General features: G+C 34.5%; 1 protein-coding gene across 5 annotated transcripts in view; it reads right to left on the reverse strand.

Moving 5' to 3' along the window:
- Positions 1-14,756, reverse strand: part of MMS22L (MMS22 like, DNA repair protein) — a 124,524-nt gene that overhangs the window by 89,658 nt on the left and 20,110 nt on the right. For all 5 annotated transcript variants that reach the window (XM_001503849.6, XM_023650837.2, XM_070223573.1 and 2 more), the window contains 3 exons: positions 13,832-13,945; positions 8,308-8,484; positions 1,758-1,820 (listed from right to left, as the gene is read on the reverse strand). In XM_001503849.6, the coding sequence (XP_001503899.3) occupies positions 1,758-1,820; positions 8,308-8,484; positions 13,832-13,945 (354 nt within the window). The remainder of the gene's footprint in view (positions 1-1,757; positions 1,821-8,307; positions 8,485-13,831; positions 13,946-14,756) is intronic.

Here is a 14,756-nt window from a genome sequence, read left to right on the forward strand (position 1 = left end):
CTTGGCCAAAAAGAAAACTTTCTATAGAAGAGAGAGATGATGAATTCTCTCTCCTGTGTGTCCTTGACCAGTATGCGTGCATGGGTATTTATGAAAATGAACCTTTAGAGCCTGCCAAGAAATAGTCTGTAATTTAAAATCTAGCTGAACAAAACCATAAACTCTCATACTGTTAGAGCCGAAAGGAAGTTTAACTAAGAGTTTGGGTTTCTTTTTCTTAAATATTGGCAACTGAGCTAACATCTGTTGCCAATCTTTTTTGTTTGTTTGTGTGTTTCTTCTCCCAAAGTCCCCCAATACATGACTGTATATTCTACTTGTAGGTCCTTCTGGCTCTGCTATGTGGGACGCTGCCTCAGCATGGCCTGATGAGCAGTGCTAGGTCTGTGCCCAGGATCCAAACCAGTGAAACTCCAGGCCACCGAAGTGGAGTGCATGAACTTAACCACTTGGCCACAGGGCTGGCCCCACTAAGAGGGTTTTAAGCTATATTAAGGCATTAAGATTGGACTAAAAGCTGATGTAAATAACAATGACCAATTTAGTGATTCCCTACATTCTTGAATTAAAAATACATATAGGAAACTTTCTGAGTTACTAAATCAATATGTTCTCAAAAAGAACAAAAGAGAAAGCCAATTAAAATGATACAGAAAAAAGTAATAACAAAAACTTTTACAATGGTTGGAATAATAATAATGGTTGTTTCTGATACAATTTAAATACACAGAGCTCTTTGGCATTCTAACCTAGAATTCTTAGATCATAATTAGAAGATTCTTATTATAACTAAATGTACTTATATGTTTCACCTAAGAAAATTAAGAGTTAATATAGATAACAGGAAAAAGAAAATTTCAAGCTGTTAAAATGATTTTCAAAGATATGGCTACAAAATAAATGTATGTTTGTGTGTGTATGTATGTGGGTACATACATATATACACACCCTATATATATAATGTATACATATCTATGGGGGAGCGAGAAAGAACAATCTTGTATTACCATATTTCTTTATTATTCGTCTTCAAGTTTTTAACAATCTTTATTTCTCAATGGAAAAGTAATCTATTTCTCAAATTAAAAAATATTCTTTACTAAAATTTCCCCTTAAACTCTTACACACATAACTTATATTATCAAACTTTACAGAACTACAACATAGTATGTTTGAAGATGTGATGAAATGCACATTTAAAACTATTTTAAAAGGAGGTCAAATCTGACCTCTGGGCCATGAAGCACTACATTAACAGCTCTGCGGAAAGAAAAATGATAAGGTATGAAACGAAGGCTGAGAAACTAGGACCTTATCAGTTAGAGTATGATTCAAGCCTGTAAGACAAATTGCTCAGCAAGGCAAGTCACCTTCCCGCTGTGATGAGGATACAGCTGAATTTCCAATGCCACTATCTCCCTCATCGTGTCTCCTAGACTCGATATCATTCAGTCAAGGGATGGCTTATAGTTCTGAAGCATCTACTACTTATTTTGAATACATTTTGTCAAAGTCACCAACTAGGACAATTATCTTTGTCCTTTAACTGGCAGCTCAGTTTTAAAAATAAAAGTCTTCAAAGGATAGTCACTAACGGGAACTTGATTAACAAAGAATGATGATTCTATCTCAGGTTTTTAATAAGTAAACTAAGTTTGTTATTTAAATAATTTTAAGTTTGCTTGGTTCTTATAAATAAAATCTGTTAACACAGATATTTAGCAAAGCCCACAGATCGTCTCACGTTAAATGCGTACCTGAACACTGATGGACTTTTTCAGCAGTTCTTCTGCAAAGTTCCAATTCGATTCCATTTGTCTCTAGAAAGAGAAAAAACGTTATTTCATCAAAATTATTGCTCTTAATTATGCATTAAAATTATGCTATAGCAACTTAAGTGTGAAGTACAGCCATTTTCTCTATCATCAGACATCATTACAATTTCTTCAATGTCTAAAATTACTTTGGCAGTCAGTTGATTGAGTTGGTAGGAAAAAAATTTACAACTATTCCAATCCAACCTAAACCTTATCAGGAGTTATTTTATTAAATAGTGGTACTTCTATAAAATTAGAAATGTTTTAACAAATATTTAAGTTTTGCAGTCAGAAATAACCTAACAGAAAGAAAAACCTTCATGTATTTTTCACAGTTTTTTATACCCTGAGTATTCTTTACTCTGTACTTTACTCACCAAAGATGTTTTCCTTAATTTTATGCATAATAACCTCAAGAAGTCTACTCTGGTAAACAAGTAACTAAAAATTTAATGCAGAAAATAAAGAAAAACTGCACAGTGCTACCTCATTTAGCCAATGGTCACTTATCTGGTAACCTCAACTATCTGAATGATAGGAAGAAAGCCAAAAAGAACTTTCACAAAGCCAAAATATTTCACAAAGACTAGGCAGTGAAAACAATTTCACTTTTCCAACAGGAAAGCCTGGAGGATCTTCTCACAGGATACTCAGTTCACTTGATACTCAGTTCTCAAAGTTTTGGACACAGGGATACTGGTTAAAATCAGAAGCAAAGAAAGTGTTTCCAAGAGGAAGCAAGTGACAACTAGTTTCTGACGGGGGAAAAGAAAAAGGTACAAAAAGTAACCACTAAGCCCTCAAAAAGCAAAGCCAGAGGGCTTAAAGAATAAAGACAAAGAGTCTCATCATACCTTACCACCCCTGTTGTAACATTCACAAGGATGACCCCAAATGACCAATAAAGGGTTAAAGCATGTTCAATATTCTTGATTTCAAATGGTTGGATAATGTTCCTGTAAGATGCTAACTACACAAAATCACTAAATAAATACTTCCTTAATAAAGGTGCTTAGTGACTGTGGTAGCCAGCCTCTAAGATGGTCCCCAATGACCCCTGCCTCCTGGTATTCCTACACTTATTTAACCCTGTCCCACACTGTACTAGGGTTGGTCTGTGACCAACAGAATACCAGTACTAATAGGAGTGGTAGTATGCCACTTCCAAGATTAGGTTAGAAGACACTGAAGTTCCATCTTGTTGACTCCTTCTGAGAAAAGCCATACTGTGAACAGGCCTGAAGAGATCCACGTAATGAGTAACTGAAGCCTCTTGCCAACCTGAGAGAGACTGGAAGTGAATCCTCCAACCCCACTCAAGTCTTCAGAGACTGAAGCCCTGGCTAACAGCTTGACTACAAGCTCACAAGAAATCCTGAGCCAGAACCAACCAGCTAAGCTCCTACTGGATGTGTAACCCTCAGGAACTGTGTGAGATAATAAACGTTTGTTGTTTTAAGCTGCCAAATTTTGTTACACAGCAATAGAAACTAATACAATGACTACATTATTTTTAGCAAAAGAATTATTGACTTTTTGAAATAGATTTACATTAACAAAGTGAATGCAAAACATTTTTCAGGAAAAAATGTGTAGTAAAGAATTTTGGCCTTGCCCAAAGAGATCTGGCCTGTACCCTTGGCTTCTGGAAGGTAATCTCTGGGCCTTCGGAATGTTAGGCCTGATAGGAAAATCTTTGTTTGCCTGGGGTCCTCAGATCCTACTGGAGAATCTAACAATATAATTGAGGGTAGAGGCTGGACACACCCATATATTAGGGTAGGATTGGCCACACCCAAAAACCACAATGTGATTTAGGCTGGAGACTTTGGGTCTTGTGTCAGTGGACCTGGAGACTGAGATCAACCATGTGGGCAATCAGTACACCATGCCTATGTAATGGAGCTTATTACATAACCATGTAAAATAAACCATAACCATGAGTAAAACAGCTTCCAGTGAGTTCTGTGAGTCCAAGTAAATTACATAGTTTTTGGAATTACTGAGCTTGTGACCGACATCAGAAACAAGGGTAATCTTGAGGACTGTGCCGTAAAACTTGGTAGTTAGCCCTAAAACTCTCTCAAAAAGGAGATCATTTTGTTCTATCAATACTATATGTACACTGTTAGGGTCTCTACATTATTACATCCTCAAAAAAAACTTTTCCATTTCACGGATAACACAATTAAATCTCAGAATTCTAAGTCATGTATATACAAGTCAGAGCATGGATTCAAAGCCAAGTTGGTCTTGCTCAAAAGCCAGTGTTCCTTCCATTATATCATGTTATCAGTAACTGAGTTTCTTTTTCTAACAAGTCTTTTCTCAGATTCCAGCAATTTGCTTTTATAACACTCTTTACCAGGAAAATGTCACCTCTAGTTCCAAATAAGCAAGAATATGACAGGGTTGAGGTATTTAGCTCTATAATTTGATGGTGTTAATGAGTATATTTCAATTGTTGTATTCTGTCGAGGCATTTGAATCCCACAAATTATCGAGAAGTAGTGTAACTCTTGTCCAAAGAATTGCAACTCTATGGATCAGTATTGTGGCTATAATCTTAAATGAAAATAAACTGTAATTGAGAGGAAAGAACGGCAATTATATCATGCCCAGATCGAGAGTGAGTAAAAGAATATGTATCAACAGAATACAGATTTTCCTTCCACAGGAACACTTACCTTTGAGCAGCTATCGCATTTGTTCTACATACTAAGTTCCACATAATTCTACTGATAGAAAGGAGGTGGGAAGCCATCAATTCGGGGCTGTATTTTATATTTCTTTTTCCACCATCAAAACTAAGACATCCACTTAAGCTTCAGCCTAGGTGGTATCTCCACCAGAAATATAAAATAGATCCCCCACCCTCCAAGTCTAGCAGACTAGGTAATGTGGTGCAACTCTCATTTTAAGGTTACATTTCACACCTTTTATCTAGTCACCATTTCAGATGTTTCAAAGACGAGCATCAGCTGGCCTGACTGATTGCAATATGTTCTGGGTAGGGAAAGCACTGTTCAACTGATCCCTGCAATGTCCAAAAGTAATTTTTCTCTTTAAACTATATTTGCTTTTAAAACAGATGACTGGGATTGTGAGAGGATGTCACATTCTCATCTAGGTTGAGAGAAAGCATTCAACAGAAATATATGAAAATCTAAAGCCTCTAGTATGAGAAGTGAGATACCAAATTTCTCTTATAGGCTGCTATTAAGCAATTGGTAAGTTTTGTGATTTCAATCCACATAGAGCGAAAGTCCAATTTACAGAAACTTTTAAAATTAAAAAAAAAAATTAGCCATATCTGAAACCTACTTAAAATGTAAAGATATGACATTAACCTTCAGGGCAAAGCAGTTCACATTTAAAAACTGAAACATCACTATGGTTATAACAAGACTAGAGGTATTTCTCTGCAGCAAAAGATATGATTAACCATTATTACTTCATTTCATCCTCTCACACCAGATTACTCTTTAGTGGAATAAAGCATGCTTAATGCATAACCATTTTCTATATGATAGCTGGCTATGCTAATACATCACAGGGAGAAAAAAAGAATTCAGGTAATTTTCAAAATTCTGATCTAAATATATCCCAAACCCAAATTAACATCCTATATAATCTCTCTGAAAGGATGAGTCGATATGCCTTTCTGTTCACAGATTATATGATTTGTAACCAAATTGAGACACTTTTGAAAGTAAAAAGGAAAACTAACCAGATGGAGTGAGGGGGTAATAGGCATAAAATGGGGACTCTCCCTGGCACACTGGCCCACATGGTTACCCTACCAAAGAACTATTCATAAGAGGCAATTCTTAGGAGGACCCTACTATCAAGTTTAGCAAAGAGACAAAAATAGGGTGACATTTAACCACTGTGTACCTCTGGTTCTTTACCTGTAAAGTGGATATATTACCCTCTCACTTACTATATAACACTTCACTGAGATAAAAACAGAATAGTCGGGGCTGGCCCCGTGGCCGAGTGGTTAAGTTCGCGCGCTCCGCTGCAGGCGGCCCAGTGTTTCGTCAGTTCGAATCCTGGGCGCGGACATGGCACTGCTCGTCAGACCACGCTGAGGCAGCGTCCCACATGCCACAACTAGAGGAACCCACAACGAAGAATACACAACTATGTACCGGGGGGCTTTGGGGAGAAAAAGGAAAAAATAAAATCTTTAAAAAAAATAAAAAAATAAAAAAAAATAAAAAAAAAAAACAACAGAATAGTCGCTCTGAGATATTACAGTTTGCAAATGCAATATGCTGAAGGTACCACCCCTAATGAAAACTATTACTAACTAGAGAGCTTGAGTTTTACTTTAAAAGTCATTAAGAAGTCCAGACATATTTGGAACTTTTTGAGGACTTCTGAATAAAGGCAAAGTCTACATATATCAATACATATATATATATTATACATATTTATTATTTTTATGATATAAAAGGTTCTTTTTCAAATATAATCGCTCCCTTTCCTCATAACTTTTTACATAATTTTAAGAATCAACATTTTTTTAAATTTTGACAAAAGAAAATCACACAGGAACTGCTGAAACATATTAAAAGACATAGGTTAAGCTGTTTGAAATACAGACGATTCATTCACTATCTTGATTCAGAGCTAATAAAAGCAATAATATCCTATGGAGTTCTCGGTATGAAGAGTGATTTCAGCAGTGTGACTGTGGGTGGTTGTACCAGTATGATTCAACATTACAAGAGTAATAGTAACGACATATATTAATGTGGCTAGATTACCTACCACACTGGCAGTATCTGGGGGTCAATATCAACCACTATAAAATAAACCACTCACTCAAATAAGTGTTAATGCAGTTCCAGCAAGCATTAATAATCTGAAAACACGTTCCTTCAAGCAAGAGGCAATACTGTCTGTTTCATGTGTCTCCTATTATCAGCACCTATCATTATGATAGCCACTCAGTAAGAACTCAGAAGTGCTTAACTAATTACCATATTTATTTATACTGATTAAAATCAGAAATACATACTTGGAGGAATTAAGGTTGGAAGGGAAGAGAAATAAAAACGTTTCTGTAAAAACCTTAGAATTATATGTAAATTTTTTGTGTTCTTTTAGTATTGTCCTAGTATTCTAATAATTAAAAGATGTGAAACATTACCATAATAACTCCACAGAAATACTCAATAAAATGACTACTATTCTAATAATGGCAACTGCTAACATTATTTGCTATGTATCAGCATGGTAAGGACTCATGCACAGAAACAAAGGACATACAATCCTTCTCTGTGAGACACTCATTCTATTGACCTCTCTGAATAAATTGGCAGAATGCTTACAAACACTGATACTGAGCTGTGTGTGAACTTCTCAGAGTATTTTCTGACTTATTATTTATCTTGGGATCTCTTAAAGGGCCTTTTATTAATAAGGTGATCATTTAGAGCACCTCTTGAAACCCTTTCCATATCTATGACTCTACGTCAATACTAACTGACCTGCAGATTTCATGGATGATTTCTGAGCCAACTCTGTCCAATATTTCAAAGAGAGGAAAATCTGTCAAGTCCATCAAGGAGCATGTTCCCATCCTCGATAGAGGATGAGAACCAAGGAACTTTTTAAAAATAGGGATTCCCAAACTTCAAACGAGATTAATCCATCAAAATCTCCAGAGCTGAGACCTAGAAATCTGAATTTTAAAAACTCCCAGGTAGGTCTGATGCTCAGCCAGGTTTGGGAAGCACTCCCAGAAAAGAAGACCAATTTTGAAATTGGCCTCAAGATTTTGAAGTTTATTTTATGGAACTGATGGGCCGATAACAAAACTATTCATTTCTGAACACAGAAGAAATTACATATAACTAGAGCTTCAAATAAATACATCTTCTAGCTGCTTTTATTCATTAGGCTTTTTAAATAACACTTTAAAAAATGTTTCTAACTAGAAATTAATATATTAGTTAAAATTTCTATTGTTCTCTTTGAAGTAAACTTCATGGTTGTTTAAAAGATTGACAGGTGTTTGCAAAAAGCTTCTCTAAAAAAGTGTTATTCTGAAGAAATAATTTTATCAAATTATTCACAAAAACTACTAATGCATTTCTGGAGAAATATGCTTTCCCTTTGGCAACCTTACAGATTTCAGAATTGGAAGGAATCTTCCAAACAATCCAATCCCATGATTTCTGGATAAGGAACAGAGGCCCAGCAAGGTTTAAGTAATTTACCGAAGGTGACACAACTACTTGGTAGCAGAGCCAGGACTAGTTCCCAAATCTTCTACAAGTTGCTTTTCCTTAATCAAGCAATAAATATTATCATTTTTCAAGATATTTACAGAAAGGTCTACTGGTTCTAGATTCAGAAGCTGAATCTCAGATTATCTGATTTTTGCTGTTGTTTCTTTTCACTTACTTTCTAATATTTCTATAAAAAAATATGCATTAATGGATAACAAAGGAAAGTTTAAAAAATAAAATCTTACCCTTTCATCTGGTGCTCCATGGCGATCAAACTGGTAAAATGATGCTACGTGAGTAATAATCCACCAGCTAAAACCTAATGGATCCCTGGGCTGGATTATAGGCACAGAAGGTCGTCTTCGGTCACTTGATTTTTCGAAGAGTGTTTTAAGTAGTTTATTCAACCAGTTCCAAAATGACTATAGAAACAGAGGTAATATGATTCAATTAAATTAAGACATGATTCAATACCCTTTGATTTAGGCTTTTCCCTCCATTTTTATAACGAAATAAATACATACACAAAAGAGAATACAAAACACATAAACAAAACTTAAAGAATAATAAAAATACCCCAGTTAAGACTTAAAAAATAACTAGTACTTTAGAAAAATCCTACATGTTCCCACAATCACATCTTCTTCCCCCATCCAGGGGTACCCATTATCTTGATTTCCCTAATAAATCATTGCCTTGTTTTTGTAAGTTTTGCCACATAGGTATATACTGTAAGTCTAAACCACGTATTGTTTGGATTCATCTTTGCTTTTTTTTTGATTCATGTTCGTATTCTTAAGTGGCTTGTTTCTTTTCTTTGGTAACTTGCTTTTCCTCAATATTATGTTTCTGCTATTCACCCACATTAATGAGTATAGCCATAGTTCATCAGAGTATTCCAATTTATGTCTATATGCTAAAGGTAATTCACTGTTGTTGAACATTTGATGAGTTTTAGTAATATTTTTTCTACGTATTTGTCCATTTCATATAAATATTCAAGTTATTAGGCATAAAATTATTGACAATAATTCAACTTTTTTTAATATCTGCAAAATCTGAAGTCAAGTTCCTTTTTTATTTCTAGTATTGACTCTGTAATCATCTCAAGAAAGATCAGCAAATTTTAGCAATCTTTTTGAAGAACCAACTTTCAACTGCTTTGATGTTTTTCACTGATTTGATCACCTTATTGTTTTATAGTTCATAAATTTGTTGGTTTTATTTGATACTTTTGCTTTCTTTGGGTTTATTATGTAGGAATCTTTTTCTAACTACTTGTGATGAATTCTGAGCTTATTAATTTTCAACATTTTTTTCTTGTAACAACTGTATTTAAAGTTATAAATTTCCCTCAAATTACATCTTAGCTACAGACCCACAGCTTTAACTAGTAGTATGTTAGTTATCATTTACCTCAAAATATTTTCTAATTTCCACTGTATCTTCTTTACCTATGGGTTATTTAAAAATATATTTCAATATTTCTAAGCACATGTGTATTTCTCCTTGTAGGTCTGCCAATTTTTACTTTCTATATTTAATACCATGTTATTAGCCACATAAAAACTTAAATTTGTTTTATCTTTCTGGTAAACTGAACCTTTTATCAATATGAAATGACTTACTGCTTTTCTTGGTTTTAAAGTCTAATTTTCTCTAATATTAGTTTAACACGTTACCTTTCTTCTATCTCTTTCCATCAGTTCTGAACCTTTCTGTTTTCACGCTTTAAGTCATGTCTTGTAAATAGCTTACAGTCTGTTCTGACAGTGTCTTTTAAATGAGCATTTAGCAGTCCATTTTGCAGTTAATGCAATGACTCATATAATTAGTTTTAAATATACCGTCTTATTCCGCATTTCTGTTTGTACTTCTATTTTTTCCACTAACATCTCCTTCTTGCCTTCTTTTGGATTGAATATTTATTTCATTTTTTTCCCCTCTACTAACTTAAAATCCTGTACAAGGTAGAAAAAGAAATCTCTGCTTTTAGCAGTCTGGACAGCTCCTAAGAGCAGGCCCCATATGGGCCTTACCTACTGTCAGCACCCGGGAAATGATCACATCTTCTGTGATACCATGAACTCCCAGGTGGATGAAAACAGAGAAGCTTTCTTGTTCCTCCTGAAACTTTCAATTGCTTTTCTGTTTTTCCTTCTCAGCTTATCCACATCCATCTTGGTCCCTGAAGCCACTGTATGTCAGATAGTGCCAAGAGTAATTTTTAACTTGTTTCTCTGTTGTTTTAGAAGGAATTTTCTGCTGCTGTTTCCTTTTGGTTTGGTTGCTTTACCTTGGTCTTCAGCTTTCTAACAAAGGAGTATCTCAGAGTTAAGTGTATATAATCTCTAGAGAGTAAAAGGTAGGACCTAAATTGCTTTTCTCTAAGCTGAGGGCTTGTTCTGTTGTGCCATGTTGTTAATTCATTCAGTTCTGGAGGCTGGAAGTCTGAGCTTAGGGTGCCAGCACGGCCAGGTGAGGGCCCTCCTCCAGACCTCAGACTTCTGGCTGTGTCCTCACAGGAGGAAGCCTTCTTGAGTCTTTTTAAATGCTCCGTTGTTACCTTGTTTCCATGTTTTTGAGAAGTCTAGTGCAGGTCAAATTATTTTGCTCTTGTAAGTTATTTGTCTTTTTGCCTAGAGGATTTGAAGATTTGCCAGAGGACTTGAAGACATTTTCCATATGGTTGAAGTCAGTTTTCATAGGATATGTCTCAGGACGAATTATTTGGAGTTAATCTTTCCAGTTATCCAGTAGACCCTTTCAATGTCTAGATTTAGGTCTTCTTTTATTCCAGGAATGTTTTCTTGGATAATAGTTTTGAATGTTAGCTATATCCCATTGTTCTGTTTTCTTCTTTAGGGACTCCATTTAGACATATGGTTATTTCTTCTGTGTCTATCTTCCATCTCAATCATTTTCTCTCCAACCCTTTATATTCCTATCTTTATCTCATTTTTATTCCTTTGGTTCTTTTCCTGCCCTTTTTTCCATGCCTCGTTAATTTTCATTTGAGTCTATCCTCCTCAAGCACCTTGTAATTTAGTCAATTCTAAAATGATTCTTTCTTCCATTTCTCTCCTGCATTGACTTTACTCTTTTCATTCATTCCTAGCTTTTTGGTTTATATGTTTTAACATTTGAATATCTTATTCAAGATGTCTTTCTACACCTCCAAATGCCTGTCTATTTAATTCAGTTTGGAGTGTTGCCTTACAATTTTCTTCTGCTTTATAGCTGTTTCTGGGGGAGAGGGTATCATCAGCTAAAGTAGATCAATTCTGTTTTTTTGTAGTAATTTGATAAAGACTTGTTTAGCTTACTTCTTTTCATTTTGCAATTTAGACTACTTTAAAAGATTCCTAGTTCAGTGGAACCCTCTTTTGTCAATGTACCAAAATCCCATTTCTTTACTAGATTTCCTCTTTTTTTGGTGGTGGTGGTGGGAGAGTGGGTGTGAGTCCTTTGATTTTTTTTCTTTGGTTTTACAGGATCGTACATTTATTGCTTTTACTTCCTGTCCCCTTCACCAGCCAATCACCAAGGGAGACCACTGCTTTTTTGCCTTTTTATTCTCCAGAAGCTCTCCCTTCCAAGACTGCCCCTCATGTCACACACACACTTTTATGTTCCTATCCTATAGTCAGTTCTCTGATCTACAAGAAAACTCTTTCAGTATTTTCACATTCTGGCAATGGTTTCAGACCAGTTTTATGACTACTGCTAGTTCCCTTCTTCTCTCTTCCGAACAGTTGTTCTCAGACTGCCCTTCCTTGCTAGCAAGTTTTGTGGTAGAGTTTTGATGGCTTTTACTTTTAATGTACAGCTTTGGACATTCCTATCTTGCAGTTATGCTACCAACATGTTTTTCGTGTAGTTTTATTTGTTCTTGCTGTTCTGTGTTTTAGGGTACGTTATGAGGGAAGATGTGGGTTTAGGCATCCATCCACTCATTGTGTGTGGCCACTTAGAAGTCACTGGCTTGAAATTTTTAGTACAATCTAGGCAACATGAACTTGGGCTGTAAATCTGCATGAGGGCTGGCTTGCAATGACAAACACACTGAAGCAATTTGAAACTGCAAAGTGCCACAGTTAAAAACAGGCAATTTTCATTACAAATTTAATTGAATTTCTAGTTCATCCTTTTGGGGGCTCAGATTTATGGGCAGTTGGCATATTAGAAGGCTACCAATTTGGTTTAACTCTGAGCTCTGTCTTCTATTCTTGCACCTTATACTGTATAAAAGCTAATGCTCAAGTTCACACAGTTCAGTACCTGCTCTAAAGTTATGAGGCAGCTTCAATCTCCAGCTGACCTGAGTTCCCACCTACATTCAGTATCTGGTCTCAGTACTTCTTACTTTCTACAAGCTCCCAGACATTTATAATGCTTATCATATGCTAGCCAGCATCATTAGATTAGATTAATTTTTAGCAGGAAGGTCGAACTGTCTGTGAGGAATGGAAACTTTTAATTTGACTTTCAAAATAAAATAGGCTTCAAAATCTGTGAATAATATAGGTTATCTTAGTTGTATTTTAAAAAATGAAATGACCTCAGATTTTCATTATTTTAAGACAAATAAGTCTCATTACTACATAAAATGAAGAGCATACAAATCACTTAGGTTAAACAATACATATTACTTTTCAAATTTCTACAATAGAATATTCTAAATTATGCCTACTTTTCTGCTTAAAATCTAGAAAAAGACTAACCTCAACAAGTAACTATATGCGGTTTATAATTTCATACCTAAAATTTATAAAATAAGAACAATTCTTAAGAAATATAAAATTCTTAAATAATAAAGATAAGCTTTGCAGAAAACAGAAAAACTGATGCTTACCATGTCAATAAAATAAAATATCTGGCAAATAATCAAAGGGAAAAAATTGCTGAGACTTTGTAATACTTAAATCTCACTGTAGAAAGCTAAACTCTACTGACAAACCAAAATGCCAAGAAAAAGAATTTTCTTACTCAAAAATAAGTAAAAATACATTAAATTTATACTTAGTAAATTTACTACTAAAATAATAACTCAAAATACATATAGTACTGTAAACCTGCAAATACAGAGCTGTTATTAAAATTAGATAGCAGCACCCAAATCCCAAATTGTGGAAAATTGGGAATTTCAAAAACCCATGAAAAGTCAAAAGTACTTTCACATATAACATCAATCATTTTAAGTATCATTTCACAATGAATTGTTTGTACTTACTGCTGCCTATGGATATTTCTCTTTTTCTACTAATCCACAACATTTGAAATAAAATAGAGCCCCATTCTGAAGACTTGGCTCAAAATGAGGTCAAAGAAAATTTCCCATCTTCCCTTTTGCACTTTTTTTCCTCGAGCCTTGAAATAAGATACTGTACAACTGATTAATAGAAATCTATGTTTTATTTCTCCCCAAATCTAAATCTGACACATTTCCTGACTAAAATGTTTTATGGATTACTAGAAGATTTTAAATATTTTAGACTAAAAGATTCTTGATAGAACAAAAAAAGAACTTGAGAAAATAAGAGAGCCAAATCTTACCCTTCTGCTAGATGTTTTATATTAACAATTTAGGGTTAAAAATATAGTTACAGGGTTAAAAATATTTAGTACTCAAATAATGCTCTGTTTGGCGGTGGTGGTTGTCTCACTATAAAGAAAGAAACTCTGTAAGACTTTTCTTGGCCAAAACCACTATGTAAATTCAATATAAGAGCTAATAACAATAACTAAAACATCAATTTTACAACTTACTTCTGAGAGAGACCATTTACTTCTGTGATCTAGAAGATGAATGAGTAGAACCCACAATTCTTTAATGCATGCACACGGGCAATGGTGACGAATTAATGCTTCAGAAGGCCCAACCTGTAGAAAAGAACCAAAACGAGTTACTTAGAGCAGAACGTTACATGCCACATATTTCCCCCAAATGTTGTAAAAGAATGATTTAGATGACTTAAATTTAGCTCAATTAATCAAATTGTTTACAAAAATGCGCCATTTCATGAACTTTAAAATAAATTCCCATTTTAAAACCAAAAGTACAGAATGAATTTTATTTTCAACTTTTAAAAAAAAGCTCTGCTTTAATCATGTAGTCCAATGGTCAGCAAACTTCTCTTGTAAAGGCCTAAACAGTAAATATTTGAGGTGCTATTGGCAATATAGTCTTTGTCACAACTACTCAGCTCTGCTAGTGTTGTGCAACACCAGCTGTAGACAATAGGAAAAAAAAGGATAGGGCTATGACCCAGTGAAATTTTATTTGCAAAAACAGGCAGTGTGCTAGATTGGGCCTCAGGGTCATGGTTTCCTAACCTTGATCTAATCCATCAGCCACAATGAAAAGACTTCTAACAAAAAGGTTAGAAAACAAATTTTGATTCACTGTAAAGCAAGACTAAAAATTGTTATAAGTCAGAATAAATATAATTATTATGGATTTATAAAGGCTAAGCAATTTTAGGTTAAGCATTTTTGTAACAAATATACTATTAATGGCCTTAAAAAAGGCAGAGAATATGCACTATATTTGCAAATACAGCTAGACTTCTGAAATTCATAATGTAGTCATTATTTCACATATATTATATAAACATTTCTAACATAATACACAGTAAAAGATAACTGTCAAGATATTACTACACAATATCTGGTTAATTCACTAATTACGTTA

This window comes from Equus caballus, chromosome 10 (genome assembly GCF_041296265.1).
Source record: "Equus caballus isolate H_3958 breed thoroughbred chromosome 10, TB-T2T, whole genome shotgun sequence".
Classification (NCBI taxonomy): Eukaryota; Metazoa; Chordata; class Mammalia; order Perissodactyla; family Equidae; genus Equus; species Equus caballus.